Raw genomic sequence first — 19,431 nt, 5'->3', positions numbered from 1 at the left:
AATTAACACTGAACACAAAGTAGAGCTGAGACTGATGCCAGTAAATAAAGTATTAGACAAATTAAAGGTTTGAGCTGTTCCTGGCAGATGAAAAAAATAAATCACAATTCATCCAATAGTTGTTGAAATATTTTAGACTTAACTGACAAACCAACATTGTCATCCTCAGAGCAATGCTGCTTAGCATGGCCCAAAACACAGGAAGCTGTGTAGCTGTGATTTTTCTGAGGCAGTGGTTCCCAACCTTTCCAACCTCAAAAATGTGGCCCACATCCAACTCTGTTACAATAAGGAGGCCAAATAATACATTCTCAGAGCACTTTTTATTTTAATGATAACGATTGAACATTCAGGATTGACTCAGACTCAAATAGAAAGTCTACAACATGGTCTGGCTTCATTTTTCCAACACAAATGTTTTTTAAAGATGTTTATTTTCAAAACATTCAAAACCATTACTTATTTTAAAATTTTCTATTATATTCGCCCCAGCCCACAGATTGGGAACCACTGTTTGTAGTGTGGCTGTGACAGAGCAAAGTTTCTGTTGACCCCAGACTGGACATTTAAAAATCCTATTCGATTCAGAGCTTAGTTCTTTTGTCAAGGGAAATTACTCACACATTTTTGTTTCTTCTGGCCCAACGTATATCTTGGTCCTCGGCCCGAGTCCAGCTAATATACAGCATCATTTTAAATGCTATTTCCAAATTCAGTTTAGTTGAATTCAATTCAATTCAATTGTATTTGTTTAGTGGCAAATCATGATATATATTATGTCAAGGCACTTTACAGGGAAGAGACCTTACTTTATTATAGAGAGAAACACGACAGTTCCCACAAAGCGCAAATCTGGGCCATGTGTCCAAGTAGTGGCAAACAGCTGGCAAGATTATCCGTGTATGTGCCAGAATTCTGCCTATATCACCTTAATCTATAAAGTGTGACATTTATATCTGTGCTGCACCTTTAACATATGAAGCTTGCACTACTACAAAGGGAAGACAGCTATAATAAGAAGACTGTTACCTTTATGTAATGAGGATTCCCAGTTTTTTTTTCTTTTACTTAACTGTAGCTGTTGTTTCTTGAGCACACGTTTGCACAGAAAAAAAGCACAAAGAAATTAGATGTGTGTGTTTTATTGTTGCGTCAGTTTTCATGTAAACACAGCTGATGAAGTGCACATTATTACGTTTTTTTTTACAGTTCATAAAACAACAACCCATGATTACATTAGACCTGCTGATTAAGTCACCATACTATCCACATTTGTGTGTTGGAGATATGAGCTGCACATTTCAACATTTTCTGCAAACATAAGGGGCCTAAAAAGATCAGTTGTGAGAACAATAAGTGTACATGGTACATAGATATAGTCATTTTTAACACCTTAACAAAGAACAGCAAACAGAAGAGGAGAAAACCTTTCAGGAGTGTGGGGACATCTTCTCACCTCCATGGCAGGAGCATAAGGAAGGATGACAGCATGAGACAGAAATCCAGACACTGCAAAAAACTGTAACAAAACCAACTGAGATGCAGCAGGAGTGATGGCGCTCACGTGACACCAGTCCTCCTTCTGTGTTCACTGGGCAGGACCCTTAGCAGCGTCGAACATTTTCTTCCTTCCCTCCATCCCTGACATGGCCTCCACATTCTTCCTCCAGTCGCTGTCTTCTACCGGCCTCTTCTGCAGAGAGATACAGTGGATGGACAGGTGGTGTTAGGGATGGTTTATAGGCTGAGAACAGTCTTTGTTTAAAGAGACTGAAGTAGAGCAGGTTCAGAAGTTCTTGTTGTAGCTAAGCCTTTGAGACCTGTGCTGTCAAGTGGGAAATCCCTGTAAGAATACCATACTTGTGTAACTAGTTCACCCAAAGACACACACATCTATGCAAGCACACACACAGATACACAGCAGCTTCTGCTAATCTGCACACGTACCCCCCCCACCCCATCCCTCCACCGCCACTACCACCACACACACACACACACACACTTTGACCAGTGAGCAGAACCGGTCACAAAAGCTCCTTTTCAGTGTACAATGGGAACATTGTTTTGTGTACGGGTCACACACACATACACACACACACACACACACACACACACGGTCACCGCCCTGTATTGGCCTGCTGCTCGATACCTCAAACACACCTTTCAAACACACACACACACACATGCACACACACACACAAACACACACAAACACAGGTGCTCCGTGGTGCTTTAAGTGATGATGTCATGTGTGTACCTGAAACAGTTACCTTGCACACTTGCCCTTAGGATGCTGCACAGCTTGTTTTTGCTCTTTGTGTGTGTGCATGCGTGCGTGCATGCGTGCGTGTGTGTGCTGTGTTTTACTTCCGCACAAACCTTCTCAGTGTCCTCTTTCTTGACAGATTTGAGGTTGGCTCGGAGGTCCATGGAGACTTTGTGCTTGGAGCCCAGCAATGAACGGAGGATGGCGTCAGCAGACACACGAACACGTCGAAGATTGGGCCTCTTGAATTTCCCCCTGAGATCCAACACCTTGATGTTCAGATCTTTAATCTGGGCCAGGGACAAAGAACTGTTATAATTTGTGAAAGTTCTGCATCCTAAAAGTAGGGCTTTATATGATGTCACATTAATTAAGATGTTTGCATGCCGAGTTCTATCCAGAGCACAGGGAAACTGTGGGTGGGAAAATATCATATACCCACCTCACGTGTGTTGAGCATAACTTTGGCTTCAATGTCATATCGCTCCTCATCCACCACATCTATTTTGGCATGGAGCTCTCTGCAGAGATCCTGTACATGTGAATGCATGAGACACAGCAAAGTGATAAATACTGTATGTATGTTATGACGGTGATAGTTTTGGAATCACTGATTCAGCTGATTTCAGGAGTAATGTCAAATTCATGTATTTGGGAAAGTGTCCGTTTTTAGATTATTATTAATCCTATAGATTATAATGCCTTGGATTCCTTTCATTTGAGTGACTTGAATTGAGACTTGACTGAATTAGAAAAAAAATATTTAGACAAAGGCAAGGAAGAGAGAAATGTGAAATGTGAGTTCTTGAAAAGATCCACATTGTTTTCTGCTTGAACTGCCTCAAGTTTTATGAAAGATGCAGCTTCTTTCGCGGCTTTTACTGGTTTTGAATTACCAGGAAGTGAGCGGAGAGAAGAATGGGAGAATCCTGGGTATTATTTGAGGACGTTACCTGTAGCTGTCCAAGGCTCAGAGCGCTGGTGTTTAGAGGAGGAGCTCTCTCTGCCAGATACCTGTGTTTCTCCTCCTCTTTATCAAGGATCTCCTGCTCCAATTCCTCCTTGGCCTTTGCCACCATCAGACTCTGCACATATGTAAATCAACATGTAATATGATAATATATTACTGTATGCTTTTCTGAAGCAGATTTTAGATACAATGTGGAACATCCAGGCCATACAGTACATACTCTGGGTGTTCAGGATTAACTGAAAATCAGGGGACACGTAGCAGCTAGAAAGAGCGTGACCTCTGCTGCTCTCCTGTGGTTAAACATGTGTATTACAAAAAATGTAAAAGCTCTCTTACCTTGAGCATCAGCTTCCTTGAAGCTGAGATCTTTGGTTTCCTCTGGATGGAGGACACAATTAAGGACATTGCCAACACAGTTAAAATGTTAGTCGTTCACTTCAAAGTTTAAACAACATATTACCTGAATATTTTTGGCAATAAAAGAATGTTCCTCAAAGGTCAATGATAAACTGGACTTACCTCTTGGCTGTTAAAGGAGGAAAGACAAAAGTTTAGAGATAATGTCTAAAAAGCCAAAACATAACTTTTATAAGTGTGTTTATGTGTGTGAATGAGTAAATGATCTATAATAAGAACACAAAGCCTGATCACTCACACATGCTCAGGCATCCTGCTGATTAGATCTCACTGGAAGAGAGACAGAAGAGATTAGAAACAAATACTCCACACACACACACACACACACACACACACACACACACACACACACAACGAACAGTTGTCAGTGTTTGTTCGTCAGCTTTTGGGGGGCCAGATCATCTTTCCACTCTTCTCTATGAGCGCCCTCTCAGAACGTGGAGTCAGTTTCAACATATGTAAACCAGCCAGTCATAGAAAACTCTTCACACTGACTTCTACCCTCTTGCTGCTTAACACTGTCTCGACACTTGATTGTCATACTTTACAAGGCATACAAGAAAACAAGTTGGCAAGCAAGCAGAAGCATTTCAATAGTTAACTAAAAATATGGATAAACAGTTCAAAGACTTTGCTAAAAGCAGTGGATACATGAGTGAAATAGATAGCTAAGAGTAAATGGTTAAAAAAGTTAAAGTAATTCATATAGTAAAGTTGAAACAGTTAGCTTTTAGCTAAAGGTTGGCTAAGATGGCTAAAAAAGATATCTGAAAGTATGGATAAGTGGTTGAAATATAAAGCTAAAATGAATGGGTAAACAGTTGTAAATACTTAACTAAGCATATTAAATAAATGGTTAAAATCATTAAGTTAAAAGTAATGTTTTAACGTTATCTCAAAGTAATGCATAAATGGCTGAACTAAATAGTTGAAATAGTTGGGCAAAAGTGAGGATGAATGGTGGTGACTATGAAAGGATACGCTGACTGGCTGTTGTGACTTGTATCCACCCCATGTAATAGAGGTGAATGGAATGTTGTTTGCGGTGCGTCAAAAATGTATATTAAAGAAACTCAGCAGCAGCAGATCTTCATAGCAGTCAGTGTTGCAGTTTTTCAAAAGATTCTCATATACCTCACTGACCTTGGAAAGAAATTTTACTTGGGTTATATTGTTTACCAAATGTGAAATATCATGAAAAGTGTGACACATATAACAGGGCATGCGGTGTATGTATTTTCAGTCACTTGTCAGTTATAGCATAGTTATCTTACCCCTCCTCTCCCTCAGTCTCATGCCCTTCTGCCCTTTATCAAATCATCAAGCAATTAACAGCACTTCTCTGTCTCACCTTATCTCACCCTTTCTCTGTTTATACCCCTCTCCCATTTAATGATGTCACCTAAGACCTCCTAGTATGACGGGTTTACTAACTGCCTCAGCGGATTAGGAAAATTCCAGGCTGATAGCCATCCGTCATCCATCTCTCATCCCCATCTTTCTCCTTGGGATTATCTCAGGGAGAAGAATTTAGAGTGGCCTGTCTCCCCAAATAGACCAGGGGACATCTGATGGACAGCTGTGGAGGCTGATTGTGCTCTGGGGTGCCCAGCCTGGATCAAGGATTTGCCGCCAGTAACGCATGGATGCTTATGAGCCTCTGTGGTGCAGCCAACTTGGCAATGCAAAAAACAGCCGAAGGTGTTTTGGAAAGTTCACGTCCGCCTCGGATTTGAGCTGCTTTGGCTACAGATTTCAACCAACTAGTTCATGTTATTTCAGGTAATTACAGTGTTCTGGTTAATGCAATTATTGTTTAGGTACAGTTACAGCCCCATGGGTGAAATCATGCCCACTAATATGATTTCTTTAAAGAACTTTATAGCTCTCTACATCTCTATTAATGTCCTTGTTTACTGGATTGTAATCGTATACTGCACACTGATCCCCCTCAAACACATAAAACCTGCTGTTCTGCCAGATCTGTTTGAATGCACCATTTCCACTACGTGAACCGTTGTTGTTTGAAAATCTAATTAAAGTCAAATTTTCAACAAAAAAATGGCTGCACCACACAAATCGTCATCCATTCAGTTTGTCATCGGTATATGCACAGAAGGACAAAGACTACACCTGAAAAGCTTTATAAACAACAACATGAAGGGACCTTACCAGTGTCAGAAGCAGGAGAGAGAGAGAGAGATGCGACAGCGGCAGAGGCAGGATGGACAGATCAGAGATGAGGCCAACGATGCGGTGCCCCTCTATTTAACTGCACCACCCATTGTCTCGCTCCCTCTTTCCCTTTTGTTAGTGGAGGCTATTATTAGTCAAGCCCATCTCTCTAACTGTCTAATCTTGCTCTGTCCATTCGTCTCTCACAGACTCATTATAAACCAGAGACCAGCAGCAAGAGCCTGAAGCTTTGACCTTGCACAGCGCAGGAGGATGAAAGCAACTCAGATGATGAACTACAGGCAGGAGTTTGTATGTCCCTACTGCTCAAAGATTGTCAGAGAGGGGGATGTTATACAGTTTTTGTTATCCACACTGGCAACATGGCAACTTTTGTCCATCAGTTCATCATTTTGGTCCACACTGATACATTTGAACAACCTTTGGATGCATTGCAATAACATTTTTTTTTTTTACAAACATGCATGGTCCCCAGAAGATTAGGCCTAATTGTACTGATTTTAGTGATCCCCTGACTTTTCCTTCTGCACCAGCAGCAGGGCAAAGTTTTTAGTTATCCAGTGAAATATTTCAAAACTTAATGAATGGATAGCCACTAAATTTGTACATACATTAATGGTTCCCAAATGATTCATCCAAAAGACTTTGATGATCAGTTGACTTTTCCTCTAGTAACATCATCAGTTCAAAAATTCACTTTTGTTTACAACCAAATACCCTGCAAAACTAACGACATCCCAATCAGCCCTCTACTTTGTGTTAATTGCCATTTATCAAATATTAGCATGCTAACATGCTAAACTACAATGGTTAACAGTACATGTAAAACATCAGCATGTTAACATTAACTTTTGAGCATATTAGCATGCTGAAATTAGCATTTAGCTCAAAGCATTGCTGTGGCTAAGCTTACAGAGCTGCTAGCATGACTGTAGATTCTTGTTTACCCACACCTAAATCTCAAAGGGCAGATCAAGATGCAAGACATGCTTGTCTTTCAGGGAGGCCCTTGGGAAAATTTTGTCTCGTATTAAGCCTCCCTGACAAACCCTCTTGACAGACAACATGTAACTTAAGGGTACTGTCTGTTAACCCCGGCCCACAGGTTGGGAACCATCGGTCTAACATATTAAGATCCAAGAAGAAACATTTCACATTGATATGGTATTTCAAGTTTATATGTCGTTGGGAGGGAGTAATGTATATGACAGTGGTATGAAACACAGACACACACACACATGCTAATGATAAAAACAACATAGAAGCCTGCACCACATGAAGACTTGCCAAAAAGGCTTGACGTGCAAACCACTGAGAAGTCTCTCTCACACACACACACACACACAAACACAGCGAACTGTCAGTGTGTTTAGAAGTTCTCTCCACTTAACAAGAGAGAGACAGACCTCTAGTGGTTAAACACTCACGTAGCAGACAGAAGCTCAATTTACTGAAGCCTGAGAAGAAGAATGTCATTTGAAAAACATTTTGAGGCGTAATCTTGGTCAAAAAGTATGCAGACACATTTTCTCTTTCTGCAAGCACTAATAAGCAGCTGTCCCATTTGCAATAACATATGTGTGAAAAATAAGGCAAACAATCCTGTTCCGACAAACATTCACTCAGCTCTAGATTGGCCTGTGTTCTGGCATTTGGTTTATGAAATTGCAGGTGTGTGTTTATCTGCTGAGAAAACCAGATGCCCTGGACAGAGGTTATGATGTTTAGACAGGGCATTTCACTGAGTAGTGTGAGCACACACACTCTGAAGGAATGGATTTTTAGGACACACTGAGTGTAACCACAAACGAGCATGTGCGCGCACACACACACACACACACACACACACACAAACGCAAACACAAACACACACATACACACATAGATCTCCTACACACCTGCCTGCACACGCACACACACATTTCTTGTGATCCATCACTGGGTGCCTCTGCTCCTTGCAGCACTCCTGGTCCCTTGCTGACTCATGCGGTGTGGCTGGCTTTGGGGTTTTCCAGAGAAACGAGAGAAGTTGCTACACAATCAGCCCTTTATCCCTGACCTGCACTGAGCTCCACAACCACACACAGCTCGTACACAGACTGCTATATTCTTGACACACACACACACAAAACAAGCTTGAATGCACAATATATGCTATTCCTCACTAACGAGTGTCTGCTGATGCAGAGGCCTTGCTGAATTTCGTGCTGGGTGTGCACATAAGCTCCTGTAGGTGAATATGTGTGGGTGGATGTTGGTATGCCTCAGGCTCACTGAGCTTCTCATTAGTCCTCCATACTGCTCAGAACAAAAGGTGTCCTGGCCACAGTGCGTGTGTCTATGTGTCTGGGGTGTGTGTATTTTCCAGAGGCTATAACAGCAAGGTTACACCACAACTGCAAACAGGCAAACTTAGCAATTAATGCTCTGAACCTAAGATAAACTGCAACTGACTGTTTTGCACTAAGACATATATGAGTAATGAAGCTTTGTACAGAAATATGAACTCAAGTGAAAAATATCAGTACTTTGTGATTACTGAAAAGATTTATTTTATATTTTTGAGCATGTAATACTGTACACGGTTGCAGCAAATATATAGAATATAATAATATGAGCAAAATACTTATTCTTCATGTTCAGCTTTAAAAAAAAACATGCAAATCTATTCAGTCTATAACAAAAGTTTTCAAAGCCAGTCAACTGGCGATGAGTTTCCATCAAAAGTAAGACTGAAGAAACAAAATGACTCCTGTTTCAGGCACAAGTTACAGGTGTAAACAGTGTCCCGGCTCCATAGTTTCTGTCCAAAAGGGATCTTTTCCTTATGCAGTGATCTCCTTTCTGTCAGGCAATGGCAGAAAAAAAACACATCCATGCTTACAGTACTTCAGGTTCCTATGCTTTGTGTGACAGTGTGATTAAGCTCATAGGAATACAAGAGTGTCTGCAGCACTTGTTCTCAGTCCATTAATCCGTAATAGCTGTTGGCCGTTCTGTATATCCCATCATGCTGTGCACCACAGAATCAAGCCGGTGGATCTGGCGTCTTCTACCCCTCACCACTCTGACTGGTTCACTCCCGGGAAAATAGAAAAGCCTGAGGAAGAAAGGAAAGATTTTTAATATTCAGTTGTTACTTTATATGTTGGACACTAATGGCAGCCGATGGTGTCACGACAAAGTGCATTTGTAGTGAGTTATATCAAACTGTTACCACGGCTACTAAGTTAATTTGGGCACTTGACTACTGCAGCTCTCTTAAGGAAGCATCGGCGTGGATTCCTGGACTGTGAGCTCATAGTTCAAACTTACACACTCGGTACATGAACATTTGAGATTTCAGCTAACACTTTCAGCACATGACACTGTCGTCGTATGACAGCAGCCTAAATATTGAGAAGCTGAAAAGATACATGGGCCCTTGGCCCTGTTCACACCGCGTGCTCAATCGTCTTCATGTCAGTTAAATACATAAGAGATGGCTGTGTGTGTGTGCGTGCATGTGTGTGTGTGTGTGTGTTTAAAAATACTTGGCTGCCTAGCGAGGGAGAGGCGGGCAGATGTTATTTTGGAGGCTCACATTGCATCGTAATTATGTCCTCAAGTGAGAGTGGGTTTGTGTGGTAAGAAGACTGTGGTGCAGTCAAGGCAGATGATGATGACCGTGGTAAGGAAACATTGACATGACTTTGAATCCACAGTGGAACATCTAAACACTGAAGTGCAACTTGTAAATAACCTTTAGCATGATTGTAACCCGAGGCTTGGGCGCTTCTCAGCCATGTGCCGCCTCATCCCCAAGAGTCTGGATGTTTTCATTCCATCCAATCACTGCACCAACTTGTTTCAGCTATTAGCACCCCTTCTACCATAGAGGAGGAGATTATCACTGCTGCACTATTTGGAGCCTTTGAGTCTTTGATGGCAAATGGTTGAAAACCTCTGGAAGGAAGTGGGGACAATTTTACCTTTGACCTTCAGGGTTTTCAGTGATGCTTTGACATGAGTTTGACAGCCAGTCTCAAAGTTGGTACTGAGAAAGAACATGAGATATTCCAGCTACTGGAGGGTGTGGTGTTACATTCAATCTCCAATTACCAAAAATTAATAACATTTAAGCCTTCATACAGCACTAACTAAATGGAAGAGAAATCTTAATCTTAAAGTCTATGACAAACCCAGTGTATTTCACCTTTCACCTTCCCTTACCTCAGAGCTCCACATCCTCCCCTGTGCTGCCCAGGTGTGCTGTGGACAGGTGTCGGTTCCTCCCGGTCTGAATGGCCTGCAGGTTCTTATAGCGCACCAGTGCCAAGGCAATCTCCGCGTTCCACGCCGTGCCTTCCTGCGGACACCGAAAATCAATTTCCTTCCCCGTAGCCATGACCACGGTGAAATACACCAGCCCCCGCTTGTACTCCACACAGTCCACCGTGACCATGCGCTCGAAGCGGAGCTCCTTGGCTTTGGAGTTCCACGCCAAGCCCGGAGCATCACCGTCGCCGCCGCCGCCTTTGCAGTTGTGCAGGCGCAGTCCTTCCTCGGTGAGCACGCAGCGCTTTTTCTTCCACAGCTGGAGGAGCCCGCTGCTGCGCTTCTCCAGCCTCCCGTCTCTCATCACTTTCACCGGGAGAGACATGGCCACGCTGAGCCACAGTCCTCAGACAGAGCCCAAACTTAGGAAGTGTCCAGCAGTGGTGTGCCTCAGGATGAATCAATTAAATATCTCATGTGTTATCAGTGTTAAAAGTCCACCAGGTAAAAAATATATCAGTTTGAAGCTACAGCATTTGTAATGGCAGCCTACACAAAAACTGTCAGTGAATAGATCCAATCCGTGCGCAATGACAGCGCACCGTGGAGCTTGGTAGGCTGGTCTGCGTGGATATGTTTGAACATGCCCGGCTCCTCTGTGGACCTTTTCCCCCCACAAACTGGAACCACACCGCCTCCTCCCGGTGACGACAGCAGGAGATCCGGGCTGTCTATGAAATTCCGTACGCGTGCGCGCGCGTGTGTTTTACAGCACTCTGTGTGGTGTTTATGTGTTAACTGAAATACAGGTCGGTGGGGTTACCCACTTCCCCCTTATGTCTCGGGGCACCTGCCCAGAAAAAGCTGCCAACCACACAAGCTCGCACCTGTCACTATGACTAAACTTAAAGAAATAAGTTAGTTAAATCACTTTTAGCTCCAAGGAGTGTTTATGACAAGCAGCTTTCTCCTGTCTCTGTTTGAGAGCTGGAATGTGTGTGGGAGGATAAGGGTGGATAAGAAGTCAAATGTTGTAATGTTTGACTGTGAGAGAGAAACAAAATGCAAGGAAGACATGCTTTTACTGAGCATATAGAATGATAATTAATCAGTCAATTATTGATCGTTACCTTTAATTGGTTTAATGTGTCAGTAAGGAACTGCTGGGGACAGACATTTCCAATTGTTGCCTATATGGAAACAACATTAACATACCCTGAAATAATAGTGGGTGTGTCTGAAAATGCTGAAAGGCAACTTAACTTAAGGATGGTAAAAGTAAAATTAAGTGGAGAAAATGTCCACATTTTCATACCAAACTTTTATTCCTCTAAGGTTTCATTTCCCCGTGCTGTATGAAGGAAAGGTTAACGATTACAAATCGATGGCAAATTCTTTTTTTTCACATCCTTCATGGTAACATGGCTTTAATGTGACAGATGAGCTCTGTGGGTGGAGTGAAGTGGTAATTCCCTCACTCTTACAAGATGCTAGATTTACCTTATGCAGTCCCAGCAGCATGATGTGTCACTGTGGTGTTATGTGAGGAATGGAATGAACACGTGTCATTTCTAGAAACTGAAACACACACAACATCGCCCTCTAAACTACATTACTTCCGCGTTCTTTAAAGATATATAGTTTCACTCATATGTTCTTATGTAAGTTTGCACCAATTAAGAAAAAACTGGCACCAAAATCATTATTTTTTTCCATTTTATTTATTATCATGCTGTTTGGAAGGCATAACATAAAAACAGGCAACATGTTGTGAATCTTGTGATACCGAGATTTTGTTTGGAGAAAGAAAAACAACCTGACAAGAGAGTAAGAGGATGATACATTTCGGTTAGAGAAGATAGCGCAAATCACCAATGCAGCTCTAAATAGATAGATACCTCAGTATTAAGTGTGGTGTATGGGTCAAGATTAATATAAAAGCACAATTAAACACCTTTTACTTGTATGCGACTAAGATGGTGGCATCTTTTCTATTGTACAGTTTATTAAGCAGCTTTTTAATCAAGCGTGTGTCAAGTAGCCTACATGTTTACTGGCAGCAATCTGCCCTCTGCAGGAAGAAGATTGTACCGCAGTGCTGTGGAAACTAGCGGGCTCTACTGCGTGTGCGCCAGCGCCCCGGCGCCCAATCCGTATCCAAATCCCTTGGGACCAAAGTTTTTGCCATAACACCCTGAAAGACAGAGAGGTAATGTCAGAGGGCGCCACACTTCGGAATCAACATCATGTCTTGTCATATATTTCACATCATGAGTTAGAACCAGCTAGCCCCATTTAATTAGCCCCATTTGGCCATCAGCAAATAATGCTTGGTTCAGTCTGTTGAAAACACAAAAACGTTTCGTCCAGATTGGATGTTTTTTATGCTTTCACAAATAAAATAAGGATTATCTGAGAGGGGGGTTATCTGAAAGTCCTCTCACAACAATAAGCGCTGCGATAAACGGTGAATCTATCGCTCAGTATCATGGGTTAAGTTTACCTGAACTGTCGAATCAGATGCTACGAGTCATAAGCTAACTTTAGCGTCGTCTTCAATATCCACAGCAGGTAAACACGAAACTTTTCTAACCATGATAATGTTGATGTATAAGAGGCACAAACCGGGGCTTAAATAATGTTGCTAATGTTAGCTAGGCTATTTATTTACATGAAGGATTGCAACAGGTAAATCTTTTTATCATACAGAAGAGTGTTTGAGGATTAGGATTAGTTACATACTCAGCTGTGAAGTGTTTTGTGCTTCTTTGTGGTTGTTTTGTATTTCTTTGTAGTTTTGTGTCGCTTTGTTGTTGTTTTGCATTTCTTTGTAGTTGGTTTGTGTCACATTGTTGTTGTTTTGCATCTCTTTGTTGTCGTTTTGTGTCTCTTTGTTGTCATTTTGCATCTTGTAGTTGTGTTGCGCCTCTTTGCAGTCGTTTTGTGTGTCTTTTGTGTAAGTGGTTGTTTTGTCTCTGGGATAGTTTTGCCTGTCTTTGTTGTCTTAACTAAGTTCTGTGTCTTTATAACAAAATCTAAAGAGGCTGTGGCCCAGGCGCCCCCAGACCCCACTGTGCCCAGTAGATCTGTTCAGAAATCCATTTGTGCCAATTAATGAATAAATGAATTTTATTAATAGGAATTAATGGTATATATAAGGCTGGTAAGTACTCACAAAAATGTGATGTGAATATCAATTAATTAATATACACCATTTTTGAGTTAATTGTTTGTTGTGCCAAGCCAAAATGATCAGTATGTTCTCAATTCAATATACACAAAATCTTTAATTTTAAGGACGGAGTATAACAAGCTTTTGAGCTGTATTTTGATACTTATATTGTTATTGGGTTCTTGAGGATATTTTTCTGTGTTAGTGGGCCCTCTGCTGTATTGTTGTGTTTATTACAATCCAGTCATCCACTCACAAGCTACTAACAAAACATAGCAGTTCATTTTCTGACCAAAATGTCTGTTGCCTGGAGGTTTTAGTATTGCATCCAATCTTGCTCTTTTAGTAGTCAAACTACTGATGTGTGCATCACCTATATCACTTCTTTTTCAGACTAATGCAGCCTGAATGGATGAACATGGGTCATCCCCCCTGGCTTCAGCACTCTGGACCCTCATTGAAAACAGTCAGTAAAGTAAAGCTACCAAAGGTTGTAAAGTCCCTCACAATAGATAGATTATTGGCTGCAGCTCTCAACCATAACTTCAGAGTGCGAACATTGTTGTATGTGAATGTTATTACAGTTCCATTAAAAGACCAAAGTCAGAAAACAAACCCAGTAAAACTACAAAACCTTTTCATCTACAGTGTTAAACTTGCATTTGCACAACAGTGCAAGTCAACAGCTTGACATCAACCCATGGCAGTAGTCTGATAAGAAAAGGTCAAGTATGTGTTGAAGAATGCTTATTCAGTATCAGAGACATGGTGTCCTTGTACTTGCATAGCAATACTATGATTTTATTTGCAGTCATTCTTATACAGGAGGTGAAGACAGTGAAGTTTTACCTTTGCAGTAGATTTCACCGTCTTTATCAGCTAGTGTGGTTGACTCGAGGCTCTTCCCACATGTGGCACAGGTGAAACATCCAATCTTATGCCATGACTGCAAATAAATAGAAGATCCATTTTAAAACGGGCTCATTTTTGCATGCTTGTGCGTGCATGAGTGTGTTTGTCCTTACACTTCCAGCTCCAATCACTTTCTCCGCAGCGTAGACAGGCTTGCCACAGCGAGGGCACTTGTCTGAGCCTCCAAACTTCTGAGCCATCTTGGATGGGTTTGAGTTGGTGGTAGGGCGATGAGGAGCGGGACTGATGGAGAGAGAGAGAGAGAGAGAGAGAGAGAACATAAACATGGATAAAGGGCATACAAAAGATATCAAGAAGTGTGTGTGTGTGTGTGTGTGTGTGTGTGTGTGTGTGTGTGTTGCTCACTCTTCATGTGTTATACCCAGAGACTCTCCCTTGTCCATGCTCAGGGTCCCTGCACCCTGGCCATAACCGTAGCCTTTTGGCCCGTATTTCTTTCCGTAGCATGCCTTGCAGTAGATTTCATCCATATGAACAGCAACAGTTGTGCTGTCCAAGTTCTTCCCACACACCACTACAAAGACAGACACATGCATGCACGCACACACAAACACAAACACACACCCTTGTTTTGCATATTTGTGGACATGTTTTTGAGCTCATTCATGTTTTGAAATAAGCTTAACTGTTTCCTTTTATGGAACAGTTCTCCCAAAGAGACATGTTCTCATCTAAATTCCATCACTGGAATGTTTGATTACGACGCAGCAAAACAAATAACTTCAGTCAGAACTCCATGAACCTACACATTTTTTTAAGTTGAGGCAAAGAGAAAGTTTGTTTGTTTTATGGATTTTAATAAATTTCTTTTAACTGTATTAATTTTGTATATTTATGTAGTTGCATTAGAATTTTTTAATTCAATGGGTATGTGTGTATGTCTTTTAAGATGCAGAAAAAAAAATACAATTAACTGTAAGTGTAGGTAAGTTATCATTCTTCTGGGGGTTTTCTTGAGGAATATATGAGCAACAGTCCACATTAGTTTAGTATTAATTGTGACTGTAATGACAAGTGTAAGAAGTTTAGCGGTTTCCTCACTGACAATCACAGGAAGCAGCAAAGAGTTTACTCACTGCACAGGAAGCAGGACCTGTGGAAGCTCCGCCCATCACAGAGTACCTCCTCTGCAAAGTAAACTGTCTTCTGACAGCGGCCACACTTGTTTCCTCCTCCTAATGGCATCCTGCAGTAATGTATCCAACACAAACACACAAAGACACACACAAAGACACACGCACTGTGATTAGTCTGATGTGTAGAAGACTATTACATTTTTAATTATTGTCCAGAATCTGTCTATAAGGATAAGGACCTGAACAAAGAGTCCACCCCAGAGTTATTTATCTCTGTTTTAGTGAGGGATAGCTGATGGTGATTTAGATGGTTAAAAACTGGGAATAGGCTGCAGCTAAAATTATGCTATTAGTCTTTATATATTCTTCCAGGGCAAAAAATTCAAATGTTATTATGCTGGCCTGGTTGAGAGGCCTTTTAATTTAGGCTACGTGTGGAACTAGCCTTTAAATGGAAAAAACAAATGGATCAACAAACTAATAAATTCCTTTACGTGGCCATCAAGGAAACACATTTACAAGAGCTTGTGTTGTAAGAAATCCATTTAAACGTCCATATTTGGTTGCCTGTAATTTTGGGTTTGTCAGATCAGGCCCAGAGACTGTAATTCCACTCCTGCCAGTTCTCTGTGGCTTCTGTAAAGGACCAGCAAGCCAGAAGTGGGTGGGTGGGGGGGTTCCTATTTGAAAGTTGATGAAAGTTGCTCTCTCTTGAAAACTTAAGATAGCCAATGTGGAAAATGTGACTTTGTGAGGAGCCTTTAAGTTGGTGTGATGTGGAAGACCCTGGCATTGTGCCTGTTACTACCCAGTGTGTTTCCCAGCATGACCCTCCCAGTCCATTCTCGTGTGTCCACATTCCTGACCGTGCAAACCCTCCCACCTCCCTGTCCCTGGCTCACACCGTCTACTCCCTGCCTGCCTGACCGTCTGTCTCATTCTGCTTCACTTCAGACCAGACCCCTCAATCTGGATTGCACGTTTGTTTCATCAGGCAGGAAATATGTTGAGGAAGAAGCTGCAGCTCTACCTGGGTCAGCTTTTTTTTTTTTTTTCATTTTTCATTGGTCAGAGGGTGGAGTTGAGCTCGCAGTGCAGAGTTTGATAAAGTTAGGCCATTTCCTATCACCCTTGGACACGCTTCCTGTTTCTTATGTTTTTGCTTTAGCAAGTCAGAATATACAGTTCATTATATCATCCCGTGACTCACCCACAGAAACCTGGACGTCCCAAACTGTCTCTCACCCTTTCTTCAAAAATAAATACAACACCCCCAAATTAAACATAACCTCTTTGCTTCTGACACCGGAATAGTACTTAATGTGAATATGAGCTCATGGTATGATATTAAGTCTTAGCTCAGAGTGAAGTACTGGGTGGAGTGCACTGTGCCTTTCTGTCATTGTAAGCACTAACTGTTTCAGTCTATTTCTGGGGGTTATTCAAAGGCCAGACAGTGAAATCTTAAAAGAGATATGGAAATAATTAACTGCAAAGGAGAAGTAATGCAGTTCTCTCAGAATATTTTCTTGGATTGTAGGTGAATATCATCCCAGGCGATTCGTTCTGTATGAATGTATTAGTGTTACATAGATGTTATTTATATGGTAGAAAAAGAGCTTAACATATAGATAAATCAGGATTCTCAAGTACTAAATAATTTGCACATCGTCTATCACATACCATATTGAAGTGCTGCTACCAAGGGAAGCTAATGAATGAAAAGCAAATACAAAAAAGTACAATAATTTGTTTGTGTTTGCTTGATCATTGAGTCTTTTGCTTTGTACTTTTTGCTGTCTCGTAGCTCTGGGTTCACAGTCAGTTAAAATGACAAAAAGTGAAATTGAAGGCAACTCAAAAACTGCACCTAGCGTAGCCACAGAGTTCTGAACTGAGTACAGTCCAGCCACAAAACCGAAGACATACAGGATGTGAAACATGGAGTAAAGTCAAAGGCCTCTGCTGGAGAGAATTCATATTAACAGCCACACAGATACCAATGGGCATTTTCAGGATTATTTTATGTAAAGGCTGGTAGTTTGTGTATTCTACATTCCTGGAAACAAAAGTGAATGCCAATAAAAGCAGAAAATGTCTGGAATGTTTTTTTACCAGAAGGAAAAATATCATTTTCGAGCTTTCCAGTGGCCCAGCTAGGAAAACACTCATTGAAGTGGTGAGTCAGAAGTGTCAAATAACGTTCTTTTGTGTCATTTTACAGCAAATTTTGAAGGCAAGACGATCAATGAGCAGAAGAAGAAGAAGGCAGAAGCTTGGACAGGAGCTGAGTGTCATGATGTGAAAATGACTCCCAACTCCAAGCTCCCAGCTCCAGGATAAAGTGCGTAGAGCGGAAGGTGAGAAAAAATGAAGAAGAATATGACGAAACATGTTATCTCAGAAAGGAAGCAGGGGACGTTAGTCAATATGTCTTTAGATTTGTACAGATATGGGCTGCTCTGACTTGTCATCACTCGTCATCTGACTGTATATTGACAGGCTATACAGAGTTGACGTGACTGGCAGGAGCATTCTCACTCAACAGGCTGAAAGTATTAGAGCACGAGGGGCAGTTTTTTTGAGAAAGATGAGGGTCAGGGTTGCTGGTCTAATAATCCAGGTATCTGTTCAGTTATTTGCGCTGTATGCTTGAGGATAAAATGTCGTACATGATAATGGTGGCCCTGCAAGTTTAGGCATGCAGGGACACAGTGAGGTAGGGAGTGTAAACTTGGTGCAGATCAGGAAGTCCGCTCATGAAGTTGATGTGAATGCATGTGACATCTGTCTGATTTAGGCTTTCCAGATTAATATCAGTAAGACTTGCAGAGGACTCTCTTTCAGCTTATTCATTTTGCTGCCTAAAACAGACAGCATAAAAGTCTTTGTGTGCTGTATCAGGTCTTATTGTTTTTGTTGAGTCACTGTTTAACTGAATTCTTTCCAAGCCAAACTAGCATGTGATACCTCTTTAAACTTTAACACGCCATAGCTCTTCAAACAAAGAAGCCTCCTCTGGACTGCCTTGCACTACAGCTTTAGGGAAAATACTTTTATATAGTGGCAGAGTGTTTTTCCCATCATGCATCGGCAGAAAGACTAGGAAATTAGATAGAGGCAAACAGAAAGCAGGATGCTTAAGTAGTTGGTAATATATTAACATTACTTACCTGCAGTTGGTGGGTGCTGTCAGTCAGTGATGATGGACAGGCTGAAGTTTGACTCCTTGATCCGAGTAGTGTTAACGCAGCTGCCAGAGTGTGTTCAGGAAACCAGCTGGCCGGAGTTAGGTGGAGGAGCTGCACCTTTTAGCCAGCAGGAAAACGGTATCCAATTGTGTGACTTGGTCTTTGATTAGTCTAGTGATAGAAACAGGCTCAGACAGACTGCTGCTATGTGCCTCTCTGCTCTTCCACTGTTCCAGATGTGCCCAAGGGGAGGCGCCTCTGTTGTTGCCGCTCCAGTATGCAGACTTAGTGTGTGTTGAGGAACAGGGGAGTTTCTGGCTGACTGGGCAAGTAAGAGAGAGAAAGAGAGGGAGAGAGAGGGTGAATGGGGAGGGAACTATGTATTGTTTTGCACAGTAGAAATATTTTATGCCTAAAAAGAATTGGTGCTAGAACAGGAAGATAAACCATACACTGAAAAAGTATAAAGTAGCACAAAGGCATACACTTTTGTGTAACATTTTCCACTTTGTTTAACTATGGATATTTCTCTTTCTTCTCTTTCCACGTTCAATATTATGAGCTGGTAAAATTCTTCGCTCTACCTCTGTCTAGAGGTTAACCTTTAACAGATAATCAGTTTGAAGAGTCAGGACGGTAAATCAGCTCTTTTCCCTCTTACACAGCAAATAAGATGTGGTGTCAAAGAAATGCCAGCCTTTGTACTTTATCACCACAACCTTAAATGACCTTTGGAGACTAGCTGTTAAAGGCCACGCAGATATGCTCAATGGATGAGAAGGCATTACAAGAAATGGACTGTGGAGATGCTTGCTAATGCAGACGGAGAGAGCAGAGTGGATGATGAGCATTCAGCTCTACAATAATTGATATCTGCTACCATCATGTGGTCATTGTGGGAACTGAACATCAGTAAAAAAAAGGCCTACAGACAAACAGTGATATACTTA

General features: G+C 41.5%; 3 protein-coding genes across 3 annotated transcripts; all 3 read right to left on the bottom strand.

Moving 5' to 3' along the window:
* Positions 1 to 1,440: 1,440 nt before the first annotated feature.
* On the bottom strand, positions 1,441 to 3,899 carry LOC111218957 (troponin I, slow skeletal muscle-like). Its single transcript, XM_022741464.1, has 7 exons — positions 3,895 to 3,899; positions 3,759 to 3,765; positions 3,576 to 3,617; positions 3,220 to 3,351; positions 2,709 to 2,798; positions 2,380 to 2,556; positions 1,441 to 1,693 (listed from the first exon to the last, which is right to left on the bottom strand). The coding sequence occupies exons 3-7, from the start codon at positions 3,582 to 3,584 to the stop codon at positions 1,589 to 1,591; spliced, it is 513 nt and encodes a 170-aa protein (XP_022597185.1). The 5' UTR covers positions 3,585 to 3,617; positions 3,759 to 3,765; positions 3,895 to 3,899; the 3' UTR covers positions 1,441 to 1,588.
* Positions 3,900 to 8,425: 4,526 nt separating this feature from the next.
* Positions 8,426 to 10,764, bottom strand: phlda3 (pleckstrin homology like domain family A member 3). The gene is made up of 2 exons (XM_022741465.1): positions 10,065 to 10,764; positions 8,426 to 8,952 (listed from the first exon to the last, which is right to left on the bottom strand). The coding sequence occupies exon 1, from the start codon at positions 10,492 to 10,494 to the stop codon at positions 10,066 to 10,068; it is 429 nt and encodes a 142-aa protein (XP_022597186.1). The 5' UTR covers positions 10,495 to 10,764; the 3' UTR covers positions 8,426 to 8,952; position 10,065.
* A 1,044-nt stretch (positions 10,765 to 11,808) lies between these two features.
* LOC111218954 (cysteine and glycine-rich protein 1-like) lies at positions 11,809 to 18,787 on the bottom strand. The gene is made up of 6 exons (XM_022741459.1): positions 18,464 to 18,787; positions 15,291 to 15,400; positions 14,560 to 14,728; positions 14,307 to 14,436; positions 14,131 to 14,227; positions 11,809 to 12,303 (listed from the first exon to the last, which is right to left on the bottom strand). The coding sequence occupies exons 2-6, from the start codon at positions 15,397 to 15,399 to the stop codon at positions 12,227 to 12,229; spliced, it is 582 nt and encodes a 193-aa protein (XP_022597180.1). The 5' UTR covers position 15,400; positions 18,464 to 18,787; the 3' UTR covers positions 11,809 to 12,226.
* Between the last annotated feature and the right edge of the window lie 644 nt (positions 18,788 to 19,431).

This window comes from Seriola dumerili, unplaced genomic scaffold, assembly GCF_002260705.1.
Source record: "Seriola dumerili isolate Sdu_G_001 unplaced genomic scaffold, Sdu_1.0 BDQW01000056.1, whole genome shotgun sequence".
In the NCBI taxonomy this organism is placed as follows: domain Eukaryota; kingdom Metazoa; phylum Chordata; class Actinopteri; order Carangiformes; family Carangidae; genus Seriola; species Seriola dumerili.
Note: the sequence above shows the minus strand (reverse complement) of the source record. Positions and strands in the feature narration are given on the sequence as shown.